The 19,743-nt window shown below is 43.4% G+C and overlaps 1 protein-coding gene across 1 annotated transcript in view; it reads right to left on the bottom strand.

Annotated features, from left to right (window-relative positions):
- acin1b (apoptotic chromatin condensation inducer 1b) overlaps window positions 1–19,743 on the bottom strand; it is a gene marked incomplete at its 3' end in the record, with an annotated part of 119,406 nt that overhangs the window by 58,626 nt on the left and 41,037 nt on the right. The window contains exons 8-9 of the mRNA XM_084312175.1: window positions 13,713–13,758; window positions 11,559–11,737 (exon numbers count right to left, since the gene is read on the bottom strand). Coding sequence (XP_084168301.1) covers window positions 11,559–11,737; window positions 13,713–13,758 — 225 coding nt within the window. The remainder of the gene's footprint in view (window positions 1–11,558; window positions 11,738–13,712; window positions 13,759–19,743) is intronic.

Genomic DNA, 19,743 nt, shown 5'->3' with positions numbered 1-19,743 from the left:
GGAAACATTCTGGATATTCGGTAGAATCTCCTGAGCATCATGGAAGATATTGTCGTCGCCACCGCTCAGCCAGTATGTTACCAGAGGATTTCTGTACAAGTTGCCGTCGATGTAGAGTCGATCAACGATGAGACGGGCGTTCTTCTTGTTCTTTCTAGCCTCTGTCAGTATCGGATAAAGCAGCCTCCTCCTACTCATGATCTCAAATGGAAATTGATCACTGACGGAGTAGTTGGTATTTTTTAGCTCTTTACCCTTGGACATGCCAGCATACTTCATCCTGGAATCTGTGACTTTTGCCACGATCGGTCGGGGCCTCTGCTGGTCGCCTCTAGCTTTCCCCAGGCGATGCACTCTGGAGAAGCGAATCGACTCTGCCTCCTCCGACTTCATTTTCAATTTGTTGACTAAGAACTCCTTTAGAAGACCCTCAGAATTCTGGTAAGTTTCATTTGGGACCTCTGAAAGTCCGTGTATTATGATATTGTCCCTCATGCTCCTGCATTGTAGATCGAGAATATCCTTTGCCATGATATTGGTATCCTTCCGAAGTTCACCGGTTAGACGCTTGAGGCTGTTAACCTCGATCCTGAGTGAGGCGTTGTCAGCCTTTAATACTTCAATTAAAGAGTTGTTGAACTCCACGGAGGCTTTTAATTCATTAACATAGTTTGTTAATTGGTCAAGCAAGTCAAGCTTCTTGAGTTGTTGATTTATGGATGATAAAGACTCACGGATGTCAGGCGAGTCTTCCTCACTGGAGCCCATCTGGAACCGAAGGCGTTTGTCAGCTGGGGCCTGGCCCGGCATTTCGTTACCTGGTACCAGGTACTTTTTGGGTACTTTAGTCCCTGCTCTGTCGAGGTTCCAAGCGGGTAGAAGTGGTACCAGAAAAGTGAGGTGAAACACTGCAGACCACTGATTGGTCAGAAGAGAGACGCGTCACACGGTGGAGCGTCTGCACAAAAACAGAAAGCCACCATCTTTAATGCCTCGCTTAGGATTATTTGTTTGCAGCAGGAACAAGTGCAATAAACAAAAAAGGATAGATTCACTGTGTATTCTGCCTCATTTATTGATGAAACAAAACCATCAACACAATTTAATCACCATCCATTTTAAACCGGTTATTACCTAATGCTAACGTTAGCAGATAGACGCGAGAGATAACATTAAAGCTTGTTGTTAGCCTAATGCTAACGTTAGCAGATAGACACGAGCGGTAACGTTAAAGCTTGTAGAATAGACACAATGAGACGTAACGTTAGCGTTAGCAGAATAGACAACAAAAGTCTGGTTAATGTTGTTATTGATTTGTTTTACTCTGGCTTGCTCCAAGCCCTCACGGACATAGCTATGCTGGAGCTCTCATGGCTATATGCCAGCGGCCCCGCCTCCCCACATGGAGACAAACTGAGTACTACCCGCAGTGGAAAAGGAACGAAGTACCAGGTACCTAAAGCGGGTAGAGTAGAGTAGGGTAGAGTCGAGCAGGTACTATGCAATGGAAAAGAGACATTATTGTATCACAAACAATACTGTATTTGTAAATCTGGTATGTCATAAATGTATATATGTAGCAGTAAACGCACATTCTAGAGAAAGACAGATAAATTAGCGGACAACACATATCATAATATTAGTCACTCTTCTATTGGTACGAGAACTCGGGGTGTAGCCATAGTCGTTAAACGTAAGTTGAATATTGAATTAAAGGGAGTATGGTCTGATGTAGAAGGTCGGATAACTATAGCTATGATTGTACACAACAGGAAAATAGCGTTGGTAGCGGTATACGCCCCAAATTTGTACGAAGCGGATTTCTTCACTACACTAACCAATGCAATGTTAGACATTCCCGATTACTAATTTATAATAGGTGCGGATTTTAATGCCATTTGGAACCCAAGGATGGACAAATCTTACCTCGCCTTTTCCAGCGAACAAAAGAATTCATCTAAGGCATTAAAGGATTGGTCGAAGATTACAGGTGTAAATGACTTATGGCGATTACTTAATCCCACGACCCGAAAGTACTCTTGTCGATCTGCGAGACATAACACATTATCCAGAATAGATTATGTCTTTGCATCACAGAGACTATTTGATAATTATGAAGTGGAAATGATACCCAACGCACTATCAGATCACTGTTATTTACTCCTTAAAGGAACATTTGGTATACTATCCTCCCGAGCCCCAAGATGGCGATTTAACTCGATGCTGCTTAATAACAAGGAATTCATTACACAACTCAAAGAAGCTCTTATAGTATTCCAACGGGAGAATGCAAACTCGGTGCAAGACCCCAGAATAATATGGATGTCGGTAAAGGGAATGATCAAAGATTTCACTGATAGCTTTTCCTCCAAAATGCGCAAGAATCAATGCACAAAACTGGCTGAGCTGGAAACGCTTTACTCAACGTTATTTAATTCTCTAAAATACAACAACTCAACTCGACTAGAGAATCAAGTTAACGTACTAAAAATAGAGATCAATGCCATATACAGACAACAATCGGAAATACAAATACGCAGCACAAGACAACAGCAGTACTCCCAAGGTTCTAAACCTAGTCACCTATTAGCCATGCGATTAAAAATTAATGCAAAATTTGCAGATATAACTACCATTAGAGCACAACAAGTACTTGAAACAGACCCTGTAAAAATAAACGATACATTCAAAGAATTCTACTCCGACTTATATAAATCAGAAATGACCTTCGATCAAAACAAAATGGACACATATCTTAATCAAATTATTCTCCCTAAACTTTCAGAGGATGACGCTAAACAGTTAGAAACACCGATCACACTAGAGGAACTCAAGAAGGCCATATCCGAAATGCAAAGTGGTAAGGCTCCTGGAAGAGACGGTATCCCATCAGAAATGTACCTTTCTTGTTGGGACATAATTGGACCATTATTACTAAATATGATCTTATACTCAGTCAAGGAGGGGAACTTCCATAAGAATGACAATATTGCACTCATAACAGTCCTCCTTAAAAAAGACACCAACGAGTGCTGTAGTTATAGACCTTTAAGCCTCCTCGGAACCGATATCAAACTGTACTCTAAGGTATTAGCCATCAGATTACAAAAGCATATGACGTCTTTAGTTCACCCGGACCAAACTGGCTTCATAAGAGGCCGCCTGATCACTGATAACATAAGACGAATACTGCACGTACTAGATGCCGACAAGGATGACACCATACCTAAGGCGATGCTGTCCCTGGATGCTATGAAAGCCTTTGACAGGCTGGAATGGTCATATCTATGGGCAGTATTAGAAAGGATGGGGTTAGGAAAAGGATTCATTGATATGATTAAAGTATTATACAAAGACCCATCGGCCATGATTACAACAGGTACAATCATCTCCAAAATCTTTCCGGTATCACGCTCAGCCAGACAGGGTTGCCCTCTTAGTCCCGGACTATTCGATCTATCATTAGAGCCTTTAGCACAATATATAAGACAATCCCAATCCATAGAACCAATCGTAATCAAGGGCACACAACATAAAATTAGTTTATATGCGGACGACGTAATATTGTTCATGCAAAACCCCAACACCACATTGCCTCATCTGCTCAAGTTGATTGAGAACTTTGGTGATTTATCGGGATTTAAGATAAATTGGCCGAAGTCGGCTTTCCTTCCACTTAACACCCCTGCAAAAAAAGATATAACCCTCCCAGGAGAGATACCTATGGTAAAACATTTTAGATGCTTGGGAGTGGAAATATTCCCCACCATAAGACAAACGGTGAAGCACAATTACACAAAAATCCAAAACAAAATCAAAGACGACCTTGATAGGTGGGCAAAACTTAAAAACTCAGTACAAGCACGGATATCAATAGTTAAGATGGATGTACTACCTAGAATCAACTTCTTCAGTTCAATGCTACCGTTACCCCCTCCAGAGGGTTACTGGAAAAGATTACACTCCTCCACATACACATTTATTTGGAATAACAAACCACCACGTATAAAAAGATCCACCGCACAGAGAAATAAAGCAGATGGTGGCATGGCATTTCCAGATTTTTTCCACTATTTTAAGGCGTACACATTAAGACCATTGACAACATGGTTTGATCCCCAAGCGTTAGTATCCTGGAGAAAATTAGAAGAAAACATAGTAGCCCCACATAGACTGAAGGATATAGCATACACTAAACTACCAATCAAGCACTGTGAACGGAAATTTGGCCCCATAATTATGCAATCCGGATATGGCGTGAAACACAAAAAAAAAATCCTAACCCACATAAATGGCACAATCATACTCCCTTATTCAATAACAATGCACTTAATTGAAAAACGACCTATAAGATTCCCTATATGGGAAGAGCAAGGCATACACTCATTAGGGGATGTTTTTAACAAACAGGGTTTTTGTAGTTATGGAGAAATATGCAAAAAATAATTATCTCACCAAGTCCACATGGCTTTTTTACATACAGTTACGGCTATGTTTGAAGTCTCACGGTGTTCCATTAGACATACCAATTGAACACCACAGATACCACAAATTCTTCTATGAAAGAGAGACATCGAGAGGTTTTGTTTCAGATTTTTATCATCAATTACTAACGTCCTCGTATGAAACCCTCCAACTAGACTCTGCCTGGAGGAGGGATATACCAGACCTGGAAAGTGACTTTGATTGGCAAGGAGCCTGGGCAAATGTCCGACTTACATCAAGGAACCCGGACCATCAACAAATCAATCTTAACTATATTCACAGGACATACTTGACTCCTATAAGATTGAGCAGAATGGGTCTTAAACAAGACTCCAAATGCTCCCAATGTACAAATGGGGACGAAGGGACATTTATGCACATGTATTGGGACTGCCCACCAGTTAAGACATTCTGGAAAGATGTGACCCAACAATTATCAAAACTCGTATCTTGGAATATACCTGTACACCCCTCGGTATTACTATTGAATGATGTTTTTGAGTTTGCAGTAAATCCACAGCTAAAGAGATTGGTTTTATCGGGTATCACAGTAGCTAAAAAGCTGATCGCATCACGCTGGTTTCAACCGGAAAAAATTTGCCGGAAAGTTTGGTTTCTTACATATCTCGATGTGATTTATCAAGAAATATCTACAGCAAGAATTCTGGGTCTCAATGAATCCAAAATGTCAATGTGGTTAGAAGTGGTGGAGAGAATAAAAGCTAGCTTATAATGGTAGTGTCTGGTTAGGTGCGAGGGATAATGGAGGTACTATCCAAGGTGGGGTCCGGGAGGGGGGGGTTCGAGCTGGAGCATATGTGTGTAGGTTTTTAGATAACAGGTATTAGAGGTATATCCTATATAAGACAATTAACTAAAATGTGATTTCATTGGATGTGCACTGACAACTAATGCTTGTATATCTTATCGTGTGTTGTCATGTTCGTTTATGTGTTTGTTTAAAAAATAATAAAAAAAAATAATATACAAAATATGTAGCAGTATTGTCTATCTGTATGTCATGTGTGTCATATATGTTATGATGAATTGAAAATGGGGGACCCTGATGTAAACAAGATGAAAGTCTCTCTGGTCTGCATCCCCTTAACAATTGTGTGTATTGAGCCATACTGTACTGTACCCATTCTGCAATCTGTTAATAAAGTTTTCAATCAATCAATCAGACAAATGTACAGAAAAGCTTTTATTATAACCATATAACAAAGAATTATATTATTGTTTATGAAAATGTTTTAGCCCTATGCTTGACTTATTTTAGGCATGGCAACAAATAAAATAATAATAATAAAATGAATAAATAAAATATTAAATAAATAAATAGGCTACACGTCTCTCTTTTTGTGTTACAAATTGTGCTCACCGATATGAACATAGGCCTCTTTACTTACTTATGGTACTTTATGGTATTCCACCATGCCATGTGTGTTTTTATTTTATAATGATCACGAGTCATGATTATTGCTAAAGTCTGAGTCATACAATACTCACTGGCTTTCATAACCTAACAGACTAACTTGTCTTGCTCAAGAGTTTTAATAAGAGGCACTATCTCTCAACCAAAGCAATGCAGGTAGACGGCAACAGAACAATTTTGATTGACAGTCGATTCTGCCAATTACGTCACACCACTTGCACCCGCCTCGGCTGTTCTTACCACCAATCGGCAAGAGCTTATTCGTTTTTTACTTCCGGGAAGTCCGCCATTGATTTACGCGAGAGAATCAATAACAAACGTAACGGAGCTAATAACAGGAGTACCAAACGAGGCATGATGATTTTACTGCAACGAATGTTATAATAAAAGCTTTTCTATTAGTGCTGTCAGGCGATTAAAAAAATTAATCTAATTAATTACAGGATTTGTAATTAATTAATCTAATTAATCGCATTTTAATCGCATAACCATTTTATGCCTGATCTTCTATATTCTATAATCATATTTCAAATTGCATGTGTCCGGATGGCAGAATTCAGTACTGTATCTACAAAACCTTCTGTTTAATCATCTTCCATCTATTAATTTGCTTAGATTTTTCAGGTCTGGTCAATTTGAGCATGGTGTTATTCACAGTCAAAGATAAAAATCTTTGTATTGATATTCTCATTTGGTTCATTACAATTTACTCAAAATATAATGTTCATTCAATCAATCACTGTGCAGATTGATTGATTGAAAATGTTATTAACAGATTGCAGAATGGGTACAATACAGTACGGCTCAATACACACAATTGTTAAGGGGATGCAGACCAGAGAAAGACTTTCGTCTTGTTTACATCAGGGTCCCCCCATTTTCAATTCATAATGAATTGTAAGTAAGGGTGCAACTTGCACCGTGCAATCCATTCTTTGTGGATCTAGCCCACAGTATTTCTGACACTGGGAATACAATCCCTGAGATCCATAGATGTCCCTAAAATCAGATACCAAGAACATGCAAATGGACCATATTAAAAAAAAAGTCTGTAAATGTGTATTCGACATTCTTATGGAATGAATGAGATAAAAAAAAATATTATAAAAAAAGTAAATTATATATATAAATTTTTTTTGGTAATACATTTTGAGTTAATTTTCATAACGCGATAATTTGCTGTGTAATTAATTAATCTAATTAAAGCGATAAACTGACAGCCCTATTTTCTATACATTTGTCGGATTGAAAACTTTATTAACACTTTGACTGCCACTCACGGCTTTTCTCGGATTTACAATAGTTACGTTGAAAGCCACTCACGAGATTTCTCGGATATTTTTTTTTTTAGCGATCTGAAATCATATTGCATCACACGAGCCTACCCCTAGCCTACCCAAAGGCCGCCGGCGATCAGATGTGAAAAAAGCGCCCCCTATCGTCTCCCAGATGACATCAGGGATTTTGGAATGGACTCAATGAAAATGGATGGGGGGAAAAAAATATTCCAGTCCACATTTTCCAGTCCACTGATGCAGCCGGGGTTACCAGAGTTCATTCTGGAGACTCTGAGCTGCGGCAAGCATGAGTTCTACTGTATACATGTTAGATCTATACACTTATCGATTTTTTCGAATGGTGATCAGGAATTGGAATATACCAGTTGGATACCATCTGATGTCAGGTAAGGAATCTATGTTATCAGTGTTAGGATAATCAAACTCGTTTTGATGAAGATATAAGCTTTTTTATGATATGTGCTCCAGCGGTTTCACTGTAAAATCCATGAGGAAATGAAAACGGCTATTATCAGCGCGCGCCTCGAATGTGCGTGCGTGTACGTATACTATTGATCATCTAGCGTTTATTTGAAAACAATTCATAAATAGGCCGACAAATATCAACGTTCTGGAATATTCCAGTAAAAGACGATTATCACAGAATGGGCTGTTTTTTACCTCAAAATGGGTGCTTTTCAAAATGCTCTCAAACGGAAATGAAGCGATAAAAAACCAATCTGCCTTGACAGCACTGACTGGAAAATGATTCTTTGATAAGCGACGGGCAGATTAGACACAGCCATAATTTAAAACATAGATTAGGCGATATTAACGTTAACATTAGCGCCGATGGTGGCATTCAAGCACTAAGTCGTGCGCCCCCTGGTCAGGGCTGTACACTGCGATGATATCGTCGCGAATTGCCCCTTTAATTGGCCGTTGCGATTGGTAAATATTATATGGGGGCGGGCTTGCGAGTAGTGCTTTCAAGCTTTGCATTCGCATTTCACTCCTAAATTATCCAAGGCGTGTGATGACGCGATGACGTCACTCACGCGAGCTGAGCAGTGAGCACTCAGCAGGTTTGATCAGCGGGAACAATCGACTGAGCACTCACTCTGATAGACTGGCTGACCATCTGATTTAGCTATGAAGAAAAGTAAAGTTAGTATTGCTTCATATTTTCGACGCGTTCAACCTCCTATAGTGAGCCGAACTGAACTGAACTCAGACACACGGAGAGAGCTGCGGCGTCTGCTGCTCCTCCTCCCTCCCGCACCCGTGGCTGTTGTAAACACTAGTCTCTAGTGGGACACTGGGACCTCGGTGAGCCTGCCAGCCAGCTAGCTACTGATAGCTATCAACAAATGCTCCAGTAAGTCTAGTAGTGCATGATAGCTCGCGTTAGCTTACTGTTCAAAACGAAACGTCCCATTAAACTAAATAGTTCAGATATCTCCTGATATCAATGTCTTATAACACTGAGTCGATGCGTATTCGAGCTGAGGGCACGCTGAATATAGTCAATAGGGTCCAGCTGCAGCGCCGGAGAATCCTGGCCGTAGCTGGAGGCTACAGTATAGGGTCCAGCTGCAGCTCCGGGGAATCCTGGCCGTAGCTGGAGGCTACTCGAGTACACACAGACAGTGGAGCTGGTTGCATATAGCGAGCATTTAGACTTGTTGCGTGGTGGCGATGTCTCGCAGATAATACAACTACAAGTATGATTATATAATATATATATTTTATTAAAAAAATATATAAAATTATTTTTTTTCTTTAAATCAAAAACAATCGATATAAATAATGGTAAAAGTTATTTAGAAATTTGCCCCTAAAAAATATTTTTTGCCCCTAAATTTCTCATTTAGGGGCAAGTGTGCCCCTAGTGAAAAAGCTTAGCGTACAGCCCTGCTGGTGGCACTGAAAGTGTTAACAGATTGCAGAATGGGTACAATTCAGTACGGGCTCTCTGAGCAAAGGAAGGAACTGAGCTATGAATGACCAACAACAATGCTATATGGTCGGGTAAATACGCCGATGTTATTGAACGTGTAACGATAACATTAATGCCACAAAACGAATGCCTTTGTTAATCATAAGTAACTTTGATGCAGTAGCGTGTGTGTGTGTGGGGGGGCGGGGTTGTGCAGGTCGCTTGACTAAAACTTTTTTCTACTATTAGCGTAATCCTGTCTCTCGAGTCGCTGCGTGCGTCCTGCCATTATTGCTCGCCATGACTGCTTGGCGTGGCAGGAAAAAATGCCCCTTTTCATGATATTTGACGCCTGATTAGCTCAATTTAGTTTCAATCTGTATGCATCTACAAATCATATTATACCAGGTAGCCAATTGACGGGAAATCCGTCAGACTCCGAATCAAATGGACAGAATTCCGTCTCAAGACGGAACGCTTTAATGCCTGGATATTGCTCGATTAGATATTGTGTCGTGCACACACAGGACGTGGAAATACAAGAGAGACAGGCTGGCGTTGCAAGACAACAACACATCCTTGTTGCAACACAGCAACACATCCGTGTAGCAATTAGGGCTGGGCGATAAAACAATAACGATAATTATCGCGATATATTTTCCCTGTATATAAATATGAAACGTGGTCAGTATATATAATATATATTATTATTATTATTTCTTCTTTATTATTAATGCCAGTTATAAAAGTTTTATTGTTATACAGTTCGTGTTATACCTCATATTTGTGGTTTGGCAAGTAGGCCTAGTTTGTCATGTTCTGACAAAGAATATTCGGAACCACAATTAACCCTTTAATCACCAATGACGTGTTTAGACGTCATTCCTCGCCATGCGTAATCTGCCAATGACGTCGTACAGCGTCTTTGAGATCAATATTTCAAAAATCTGTCATGGCAATCATATTTCACCCACGGAGACTTGACGGGTGCTGTAGATCTCCTCTCAACTCTCCAACGGTTCAAGACCGCCATCTGGTGGCCGATCGGCGAGTTGCCAAAACCGGAAGTGAGCGGCCGGAAGTGGTGCTCACCCATATTTCGTCCGGCCACTCGCGATACACTGGATAATCGATCGGTTGCCATAATTCAATAAACAACGTTATTTGGACGTATATAGTATTATACAACCTGGAAATGGATCGCATATATCAACATCCCATAATAGCTATCTTTTTGCTCCACGCTCATCACCCAACGCTACGAGGAGACTGGGGTGAGTTTCAGCCTGTTTGTTTACCATTTTCGATACAAACTGCTATGATCAATACATCACCCATACTACATGATTCATTTAACGTCGGTCATTGCATTATAAACGACCCCCCCCCCCCCTCCGGTCAACATCAGATGATGAGTCATGACGTTTAGGACCTTGTACAATTGAAATTTTTTATCTGACGTCAATCGGTATCAAACTACATTTGATGATCTAATATATGTATTTATGGCTATCTCACACGTTCTATGGAATGCTGCAGAAAACGATAAAAACATATTTATACTTTAGACCGTATTTTAGTGTGAATGAAAAAGTAGAACATTGCTACATCCTACTTGATGTTGAATGGGCCAATTTAGCAATACAATTTAAAAAGTTATAGCCCTGCAAAGAAGGGGAACATCTCCATAGACTTACAGTACTGGCAGAGAAGGGATTAAGATGAGAATAATCTCCGGCAGATAAAGGATATGGAAAATGTTATTGTGATAAAAAATGTGGCCATATCGCCCAGCCCTAGTAGCAAGCAACACATCCTTGTTGCAACACAACACATCCTTGTTGCAACACAACAACACATCCTTGTAGGGCGGCTGATTGGCGCAGTGGGCAAGGCGCTCCCCACTAACGCAGGAGACGCTGGGTTCGAGCCCAGCTCTCTGCGTTGCTACCGGCTGGCCGGTCGTTCATACTAACACAATTGGCAAGTGTTAGGGGTGGGAAAGCCGGTGGGTGGGGATTTGACATTGTGGACAGCGACTCCTACAGGTCGGTTTGGTGACGCCGGTGCGACGGAAGCAGGAAGTGACAGGGGCAGCGTGAGCCTCCCACGCGTTACTCCTCGCCACTGAGAGTTCGAGCTGCTGCGGTGAAAAGATGAGACAGGCTGCCTCCTCGTGTACCGGAGGGGACACGTGATGCAAGGCTTCGGTCCTCACTATAGCCGACCTGTGGGAGGCATAGTCTAGCAACGTTCAAGACAGGGGAGGGAAGAATTGGATAATACGAAATTGGGATTGGAGAAAAATAGAAAATGGGGAGAAAAAGTGGATAAAAAAATTACAAATAAAAACACATCCTTGTAGCAACACAGCAACACATCCTTGTAGCAACACAAGGTGAATAACCAGTGCCGCCGGTACCTTCAGAGAGTCGGTGGTGATGCTGATGGACGGCTTCTTGGTGGTGACCGCGGTGCTGGAGCCCCACCTCCTCTTCCTCCCTGCCGCGCCTCCCGTCTCAGAGTCCGTCGCTCCTCCTCCTCCCGCGCCTCCACCTCCCGCGCCTCCCTCCGTGCCGACTGGAGATGTCTTGCTGCCTGCTAGAGAGGAGGCGAGGCAAGGTCACTCGCCAGGAAAGATTCGACAGACAGGATTTGGAAGGAGCGGAATATCATATTTTTATTCCCATCTTTCCCCCTCCGACGGTTTGTCTCCATGCTAGTGGCGTCACGGAGGTCACCGCTTGATACCTACATTACTTGGTTTTTGGGACAGGGCTTGTAATGGTACAAGAAAAAAACATTACATATGTAAAACATTACAAAAGCCCATCTATGCGCCTTCAATAGGCCAAGGAAGTAGTTTAAACTGCAGGAGAGAAGCGTCTTGAATCCTGGAAGAATTACTATTTTCTGCTGATGAACACAAATACTAATCTCTCTGTTCAGATTGCACAATAATTAGGGATGGGTACCTTTCACATTTGAACCGATACGGTACCGGTACATCGATACCGGTACCCAACGGTTCCTTTTTTCGGTACTTTAGTCTCAAGAAATTTAATTTACCTACCCCAGTTGTGAAAAAAAAATCCAAACTTCAAATAACTACAATTTCAACCGTTTTCGGCTTGCCATTGCTCCGACTGCTTTGTTGTTGAATCAAGTCAAATCCTAGGTAAGCATATATTGTGCGTGTGAACGTTGACATGAAAAGAAAAAAGGTAAAAAATATAAAAGAAATACAAATCTTTTTTTTCCGGTATCTCACTTGAATCGATACTCTGTAGTACCGACGTGTTTCGGTTCGGTACCTCAAAAGTAGGGCTGGGCGATAAAACGATAACGATAACTATCGCGATAAATTATTTCCTCGAAATAAACATGAAACGTGGTCGCAAAGTTTCTATATATAGATTTTCCAAGCTTGGATATGAGCACACACACTAACAACCAATCAGTGAAGGAGATGGCCGAGAGCGAAGGAGACCCAGAAGGAGACCCAGAGGTAGGACTCACTCAACAACAAGGCTTGCTAGGCTAATTAGCTTACACTGCGCCGTTTTATATATTTACGTGCCGAGTATGTGTGTGGCGTGAATTCTGAGGCCACCTTTATAGTAGTGTGGGGTATACAGTGGACGTCGTTTCAATATATTGTGGCGGAAGAGAGTATTTTAGTGTCATATTTAGCACATTGTCATGGAATACACCGCTTAGAAACAACAGGCTGGCTAGGATAACTAGCTTGCACATCGCTGTTTTATATATTTACGTGCAGAGTATGTGTGTGGCGTGAATTCTGAGGCCACGTTTATAGTAGTGTGGGGTATACAGTGGACGTCGTTTCAATATATTGTGGCGGAAGAGAGTATTTTAGTGTCATATTTATTACATTGTCATGAGATACTCCGCTTGTCGGCTAACTGCTAACGTGCGCGGACTGATGACGACATCAACTCGACTCGAGACATTCGCAGCAGCATAAGAAGTTAATTAAACTTGACAGACATTATATCGACGATAATTATCGATATCGAGTTATATGAAAATAATTTTATAGCGATAACGTTTTTAGTCATATCGCCCAGCCCTACCCAAAAGTACCGAATTCGGTACCCATCCCTAACGATAATACCAAGGTATTATATATATATATATATATATATATATACATATATCACCAGATTATTGCCAATACCCTGGTTTTTAGATGCAAAGCATCGGTGTAGGTACATGATTCAGTCGGCTGCAGGTCAAGGGTCGCAGTCTTAGGTGAGTAACAGCGACAAACGGCCTTCAATATAACGGCAATAGCGTCAAACCTTTACACGCTGCACCGAAGACCATCGGCTATACGTGGCTTCACGCAACCGCGCCAAACCAGTCATCGAGTGACTGAACTAGCCGACATGAAATGGTGGAATGAATGGAATTAACGTCATGTGATAAATAAACACTTTGTTTTAATCACAGTTAATGCTTTGCATCCATGACATCGGTCTGTACTCTTTAACGTTCCCAGCGGGGGGGGGGGGGGGGGGGGGGGTCACGGCAGGTCAACATGTCTACTTACTGGTCAAGGAGATCTTGCGAGCAGCGAAAGCCTTAGGAGTGGTACTCTGCAAAGAGACGAGAGAAAACATACAAAAAAACCCAGGGGTGCAAGGCCTTATGAGACAGGAAGGACCAGACCCAACAGGCAAACAGAGGAGAGAGAGAGAGAGTGGAGGAGAGGTGGGGGGGGGGGCAAAGATACACAGGCCTGACTGTTTTTATCTAACCACATTAAGGAAGGGGGGGGTGGGGGTGCTTGATTGATACAGAGAGCCTCTACCGCACTCACTTCCATCTTCCACCTCCGCTCAAAGACATTAAGGTGGGAGGGGCGCTACGTCCTGAGGACAAGAGAAGCCGTCCTGTCCTGTGCAGCTCAATGGGTAGAGCGCTTGGCACTAACCGCTACCAGGGATCCCACTCGGGACGCCCTAACCGCTACCAGGGATCCCACTCGGGCCGCACTAACCGCTACCAGGGATCCCACTCGGGCCTCGCTAACCGCTACCAGGGATCCCACTCGGGCCTCGCTAACCGCTACCAGGGATCCCACTCGGGACGCCCTAACCGCTACCAGGGATTCCACTCGGGCCTCGCTAACCACTACCAGGGATCCCACTCGGGCCGCACTAACCGCTACCAGGGATCCCACTCTGGCCGCACTAACCGCTACCAGGGATCCCACTCGGGCCTCCCCAACTGAAAGATCTATGCAGTCATTCCACTGTAATGCGCTTTGTGTCCTAGTGCTAGAGCAGTCCCCAAAGCCCGTTTTTGGGATTGGAACTTCGCTTGGGTCTTTCCGAACGGACGTTCGAACCATCGTTTTTAATCACGCAAAGAATTTGCTCCTAAATAATTTCTGGTTCAGTACTGTAGAGTCTTGACTTTAGGCACATAGCGCACATTTACGCATATTGCTGCAGTTATTAAGAGTAGTTGTACCTACTTACTGGTCACGGGAGGCTTCAATAACGTTTTGATGATAATCCATTTTGTGAATCAATTTGTTGAAACAACATCTTTGTTGGCCCACGGCTCCTGCCATCTTAACGTTAGCCAACTAAACGTGCATAGCTTAATTAGCATCACTGCATACACTTGGTTTAATCTAAACGTCCATTCGGAAACGTTGTATTGTGAAATAAGACGGGTGAGTGCGAGTCACTCAACTTCTTTTTTTTTGCATGATTGATTCATTTCCTGATAATGTATGGTGACCCCATTCATTAAGATTTGAATGCCAACGTAACAAACGAAGGTCCGAACGTTCGGGCACAGCCCTACCTAGTGCTAGAAAAATGCTTTGTGTCCTAATGCTAGACCAGCTCTTTGTGTCCTAGTGCTAGACCAGCTCTTTGTGTCCTAGTACTAGACCAGCTCTTTGTGTTTTAGTACTAGAACCAGCTCTTTGTGTTTTAGTACTAGACCAGCTCTTTGTGTTTTAGTACTAGAACCAGCTCTTTGTGTTTTAGTACTAGACCAGCTCTTTGTGTCCTAGTGCTAGACCAGCTCTTTGTGGCCTAGTACTAGAACCAGCTCTTTGTGTTTTAGTGCTAGAACCAGCTCTGTGTGTCCTAGTAGTAGAACATCTCTTTGTGGCCTAGTACTAGAACCAGCTCTTTGTGTTTTAGTGCTAGACCAGCTCTGTGTGTCCTAGTAGTAGACCAGCTCTTTGTGTCCTGGTGCTAGAACATCTTTGTCCTAGTGCTAGAACATCTCTTTGTGTCCTAGTGCTAGAACCAGCTCTGTGTCCTAGTGCTAGAACCAGCTCTTTGTGTCCTAGTGCTAGAACCAGCTCTGTGTCCTAGTGCTAGAACCAGCTCTTTGTGTCCTAGTACTAGACCAGCTCTTTGTGTCCTAGTACTAGACCAGCTCTTTGTGTCCTAGTACTAGACCAGCTCTTTGTGTCCTAGTGCTAGAACCAGCTCTTTGTGTCCTAGTACTAGACCAGCTCTTTGTGTCCTAGTACTAGACCAGCTCTTTGTGTCCTAGTACTAGAACCAGCTCTTTGTGTCCTAGTACTAGAACCAGCTCTTTGTGTTTTAGTACTAGACCAGCTCTTTGTGTTTTAGTACTAGACCAGCTCTTTGTGTCCTAGTGCTAGAACCAGCTCTTTGTGTCCTAGTACTAGAACCAGCTCTTTGTGTTTTAGTACTAGACCAGCTCTTTGTGTTTTAGTACTAGAACCAGCTCTTTGTGTCCTAGTGCTAGAACCAGCTCTTTGTGTCCTAGTACTAGAACCAGCTCTTTGTGTCCTAGTACTAGACCAGCTCTTTGTGTCCTAGTGCTAGAACCAGCTCTTTGTGTCCTAGTACTAGAACCAGCTCTTTGTGTTTTAGTACTAGACCAGCTCTTTGTGTCCTAGTACTAGACCAGCTCTTTGTGTCCTAGTGCTAGAACCAGCTCTTTGTGTCCTAGTACTAGAACCAGCTCTTTGTGTCCTAGTACTAGACCAGCTCTTTGTGTCCTAGTACTAGACCAGCTCTTTGTGTCCTAGTACTAGACCAGCTCTTTGTGTCCTAGTACTAGACCAGCTCTTTGTGTCCTAGTACTAGAACCAGCTCTTTGCGTTTTAGTACTAGACCAGCTATTTGTGTCCTAGTGCTAGAACCAGCTCTTTGTGTCCTAGTGCTAGAACCAGCTCTGTGTGTCCTAGTAGTAGAACATATGTGTCCTAGTGCTAGAACATCTTTGTGTCCTAGTGCTAGAACCAGCTCTGTGTGTCCTAGTGCTAGAACATCTTTGTGTCCTAGTGCTAGAACCAGCTCTGTGTGTCCTAGTACTAGACCAGCTCTTTGTGTTTTAGTGCTAGAACCAGCTCTGTGTGTCCTAGTAGTAGAACATCTCTTTGTGTCCTAGTGCTAGAACCAGCTCTGTGTGTCCTAGTACTAGACCAGCTCTTTGTGTTTTAGTGCTAGAACCAGCTCTGTGTGTCCTAGTACTAGACCAGCTCTTTGTGTCCTAGTACTAGACCAGCTCTTTGTGTCCTAGTACTAGACCAGCTCTTTGTGTCCTAGTACTAGACCAGCTCTTTGTGTCCTAGTACTAGACCAGCTCTTTGTGTCCTAGTACTAGACCAGCTCTTTGTGTCCTAGTACTAGACCAGCTCTTTGTGTCCTAGTACTAGACCAGCTCTTTGTGTCCTAGTACTAGACCAGCTCTTTGTGTCCTAGTAGTAGAAAATGTGGATTAACTGATCAGTGGTAAGGGTCACAAAGTGTTTGGCTTGTGCCAACTGCCAAGTGTGTAGACGAGGCTCACTGCTCTGGGAAGGCTCCTTCTCCGGAAAGGCTCCTTTGATCTATGCGCCGGCAGGTTCTATGCGCCGGCAGGTACTTTGATCGATGCCAAATCCCAGATAATGAGGCGACATGTCATTCTACTTTACCGACTCATTGTGCGCTGCCCTACTGGGGCACAGTCACGAGAAAGGAATAGCGAGCATGCCAACTAGTTAGCAGGAGGCTACTTAGCTGTGGGGCGACAGCGCCTCGGGAGGTATAGCGGTCGTCTGGTAATCCGGAGGTTCCCGGTTCGATTCCCGCTCCTCCCGGGCAGCGTGTCGAAGTGTCCTTGAGCAAGACACTTACCCCCCCAACTGCTCCTGGTGAGCAGGTCGGCACCTTGCATGGTCGCCGCCTCCGCCGTCGTGTGTGAATGAACAGGTAAAATGTGAGGAACAAATTGTAAAGCGCTTTGGATAAAAAAAAAAATGCAGCCATTTACCATTTAGCTTCCTGGCTTTGGTTCTGTTCTGTTCTGTTCCACCTCTCTTTCCCTGGCTAGCGCCTGTTCATCTGTAATCCTGATTATCTAGCTAGCTCCTGTAATGTGAGAATGTAGTCTACGACGCAGGTTGCGAGTGTGGGTGGGTTGAAAATGCAACCCTTGCCCGGTCTCTGGGTGAAGATCGTATCCATTATTGTGCTACAGCTACCCTTCCTGTCGGCCACGGAGCAGAAGGCCCCTGGGTGACGTACTCGCACAGAGTACCTGTCGCCTGTCCACGCATCAGAACGACAGCGTTTGATTTCTGTCCGCGTTAACGAGGGGTCAACGAGAGTGGAGGTGGAGAGCCGAGTGCCAGAAGCTCCGTCTGTCGCAATCGCTAAACACTGGAACATCGATATTGCAGTTGTAATTCACCTTAACGTTTAGTGAGATATTTAACAACAATATTTGTGCACTTTATTTAAAAGACTATGAATTTCGTAATCAGTAAAAAAAAATGTAAAAGATCAATTAAAACTGCAGTATCTCATGACCGTTAAGGAGTTTACACTAAGTTACACATGGGAGGGAAAAATCAGTCCTCATTTAAGACCAACAAGCTTTTGGAGAAAAAAAGAAAAAAAGACTTAGCTGCTGACATTTTCTTTTAAAAGTTAATCCTAAAAAAAACTGAATATATGTCATAGAGGAAAAATGACAAGTCATTTCCAGGTACCATTGACACCGGATTCCTTACTGGCTTGTCTATGGCCCAACCGCACGGCAGTGTGTACTGTATCTAGGCAACAAGGGTCCAATCAGAGAAGGCAGAGGAGTGAGGGCGGGGCAGATGGGCCAGTAGACACAGGAACTGATCTTTTGGGGTTTGGACTTTTTTTTTCTTGAGGGGAGGTGCAGGGGAGGGCTTTTCTCGATTGACAGGTGATTAGAGTCGGCTTTTCTTTTCAGTCTCTTGGCAAGGCAAATGTTTGAACTCGTCTTTTGTTGAATCTTAGCAGGGGAGACTGAAATACTTCCATGAGAATAAACGGGTAGTTCTTAAATCTCAAAATGTCAATCGTCGATTGCAATTTGACGTCATAAATACTTCCAAACCGGACACCGACACGTCGTCATCTTTGATGTCAAAATGAATGTTTCCAATCGTTAAATCCACTGTGCCATCACCATGACCAGCCGCGCTGAGAGGCCAGATCCACGGAGATCAAGAAGATGCACCTCAAGTCTCTTAAGTCCAGGTGTGGTGGATGAACGTCAGAACGTATCCAGGTGACGGTAAACGATGTTTCTGGGCCACAGAGGCTCCGTTTCTGCCGCCATGTCGTTTCAAAAGTCTCAGTTTCTGGAATTATCACAAGAAACAGAAGTGCGAGCAACAGAAGTCAACATCCATCTGGCGCGACAGTTGAACGTCAGCAGTTTCTCTTGGCACGTCGACTGCCGTGATCACAGCGGAACAATTCAAAGTCTATTGAAACTGGGCGAGGGGAGGACCGCTAGTTCTTCCGACAACTCGGCAAACGAAAGCCTTTTCAAATGTTTTGAATGAGCATGTGAAAATCCTGTTAGGTACAAATGACATAGCGTTTCATCCTTTCAAAATGGTCCCCCCGAAAAAATAAATCAAGTTGAAAAAGATGATTACAATATTCCACTGTAGTGTCATTGACGATGAAAACTCAAAACGCTCTCCGTGTGAATACTCAGGCCCTGGTGGTTGTAGAATGTAGAGGCACAGTCACTGCAGCGTTATAGTCTAGGGTGCCATTACTCCACCCCACAAGCAGGGGGCAGTGTGGGATTAGAAGCAGAAGGAAACGGCAGCATGCGCTTTCCTCGTTGGGTCCGAGATGGATCCGTTTTCAGACGACAGGCGACTTGCAGGTCGGCAGAACTGGCCGTCGATCTCTCTCCGTCGAAGCTGTGGCGTTTCTCTGTCTCTCTGGGCGAGGAAGATGGGTAGAAGGCCCAGGCAGCAGGCAGCAGGTCCGAGAGCTCGGGAGATTGACGGAGCGAGGTCCCTCGCCGCTTGGAGGCCGTCGGGAGAGGTAGTCGACCTCAGCTCTTTCTGTAGGTGAAGAGGAGCTTGTCGAGATGTATATAGATTCAGCTCATCCACAAAATGGTCGGCGGAAAAGACGAGGCAGGTTACAGACACAATCCTCCCTCCGTCGCCGCCAGGCAAGTACAGTCCCGTTCAGTTGAGCAAGTGGGCTCCTAGCCCCCATAGGGATGGTTACCATGGCAACCAAGCTGCTGTAGTTACCGTGGCAACCATGCTGCTGTAGTTAACGTGGCTGCAGCTGCTACTGGTG

Source organism: Notolepis coatsorum (genome assembly GCF_963971535.1).
Source record: "Notolepis coatsorum genome assembly, chromosome: 4".
Lineage (NCBI taxonomy): Eukaryota > Metazoa > Chordata > Actinopteri > Aulopiformes > Paralepididae > Notolepis > Notolepis coatsorum.
This window is presented reverse-complemented; position numbering and strand designations above follow the sequence as displayed.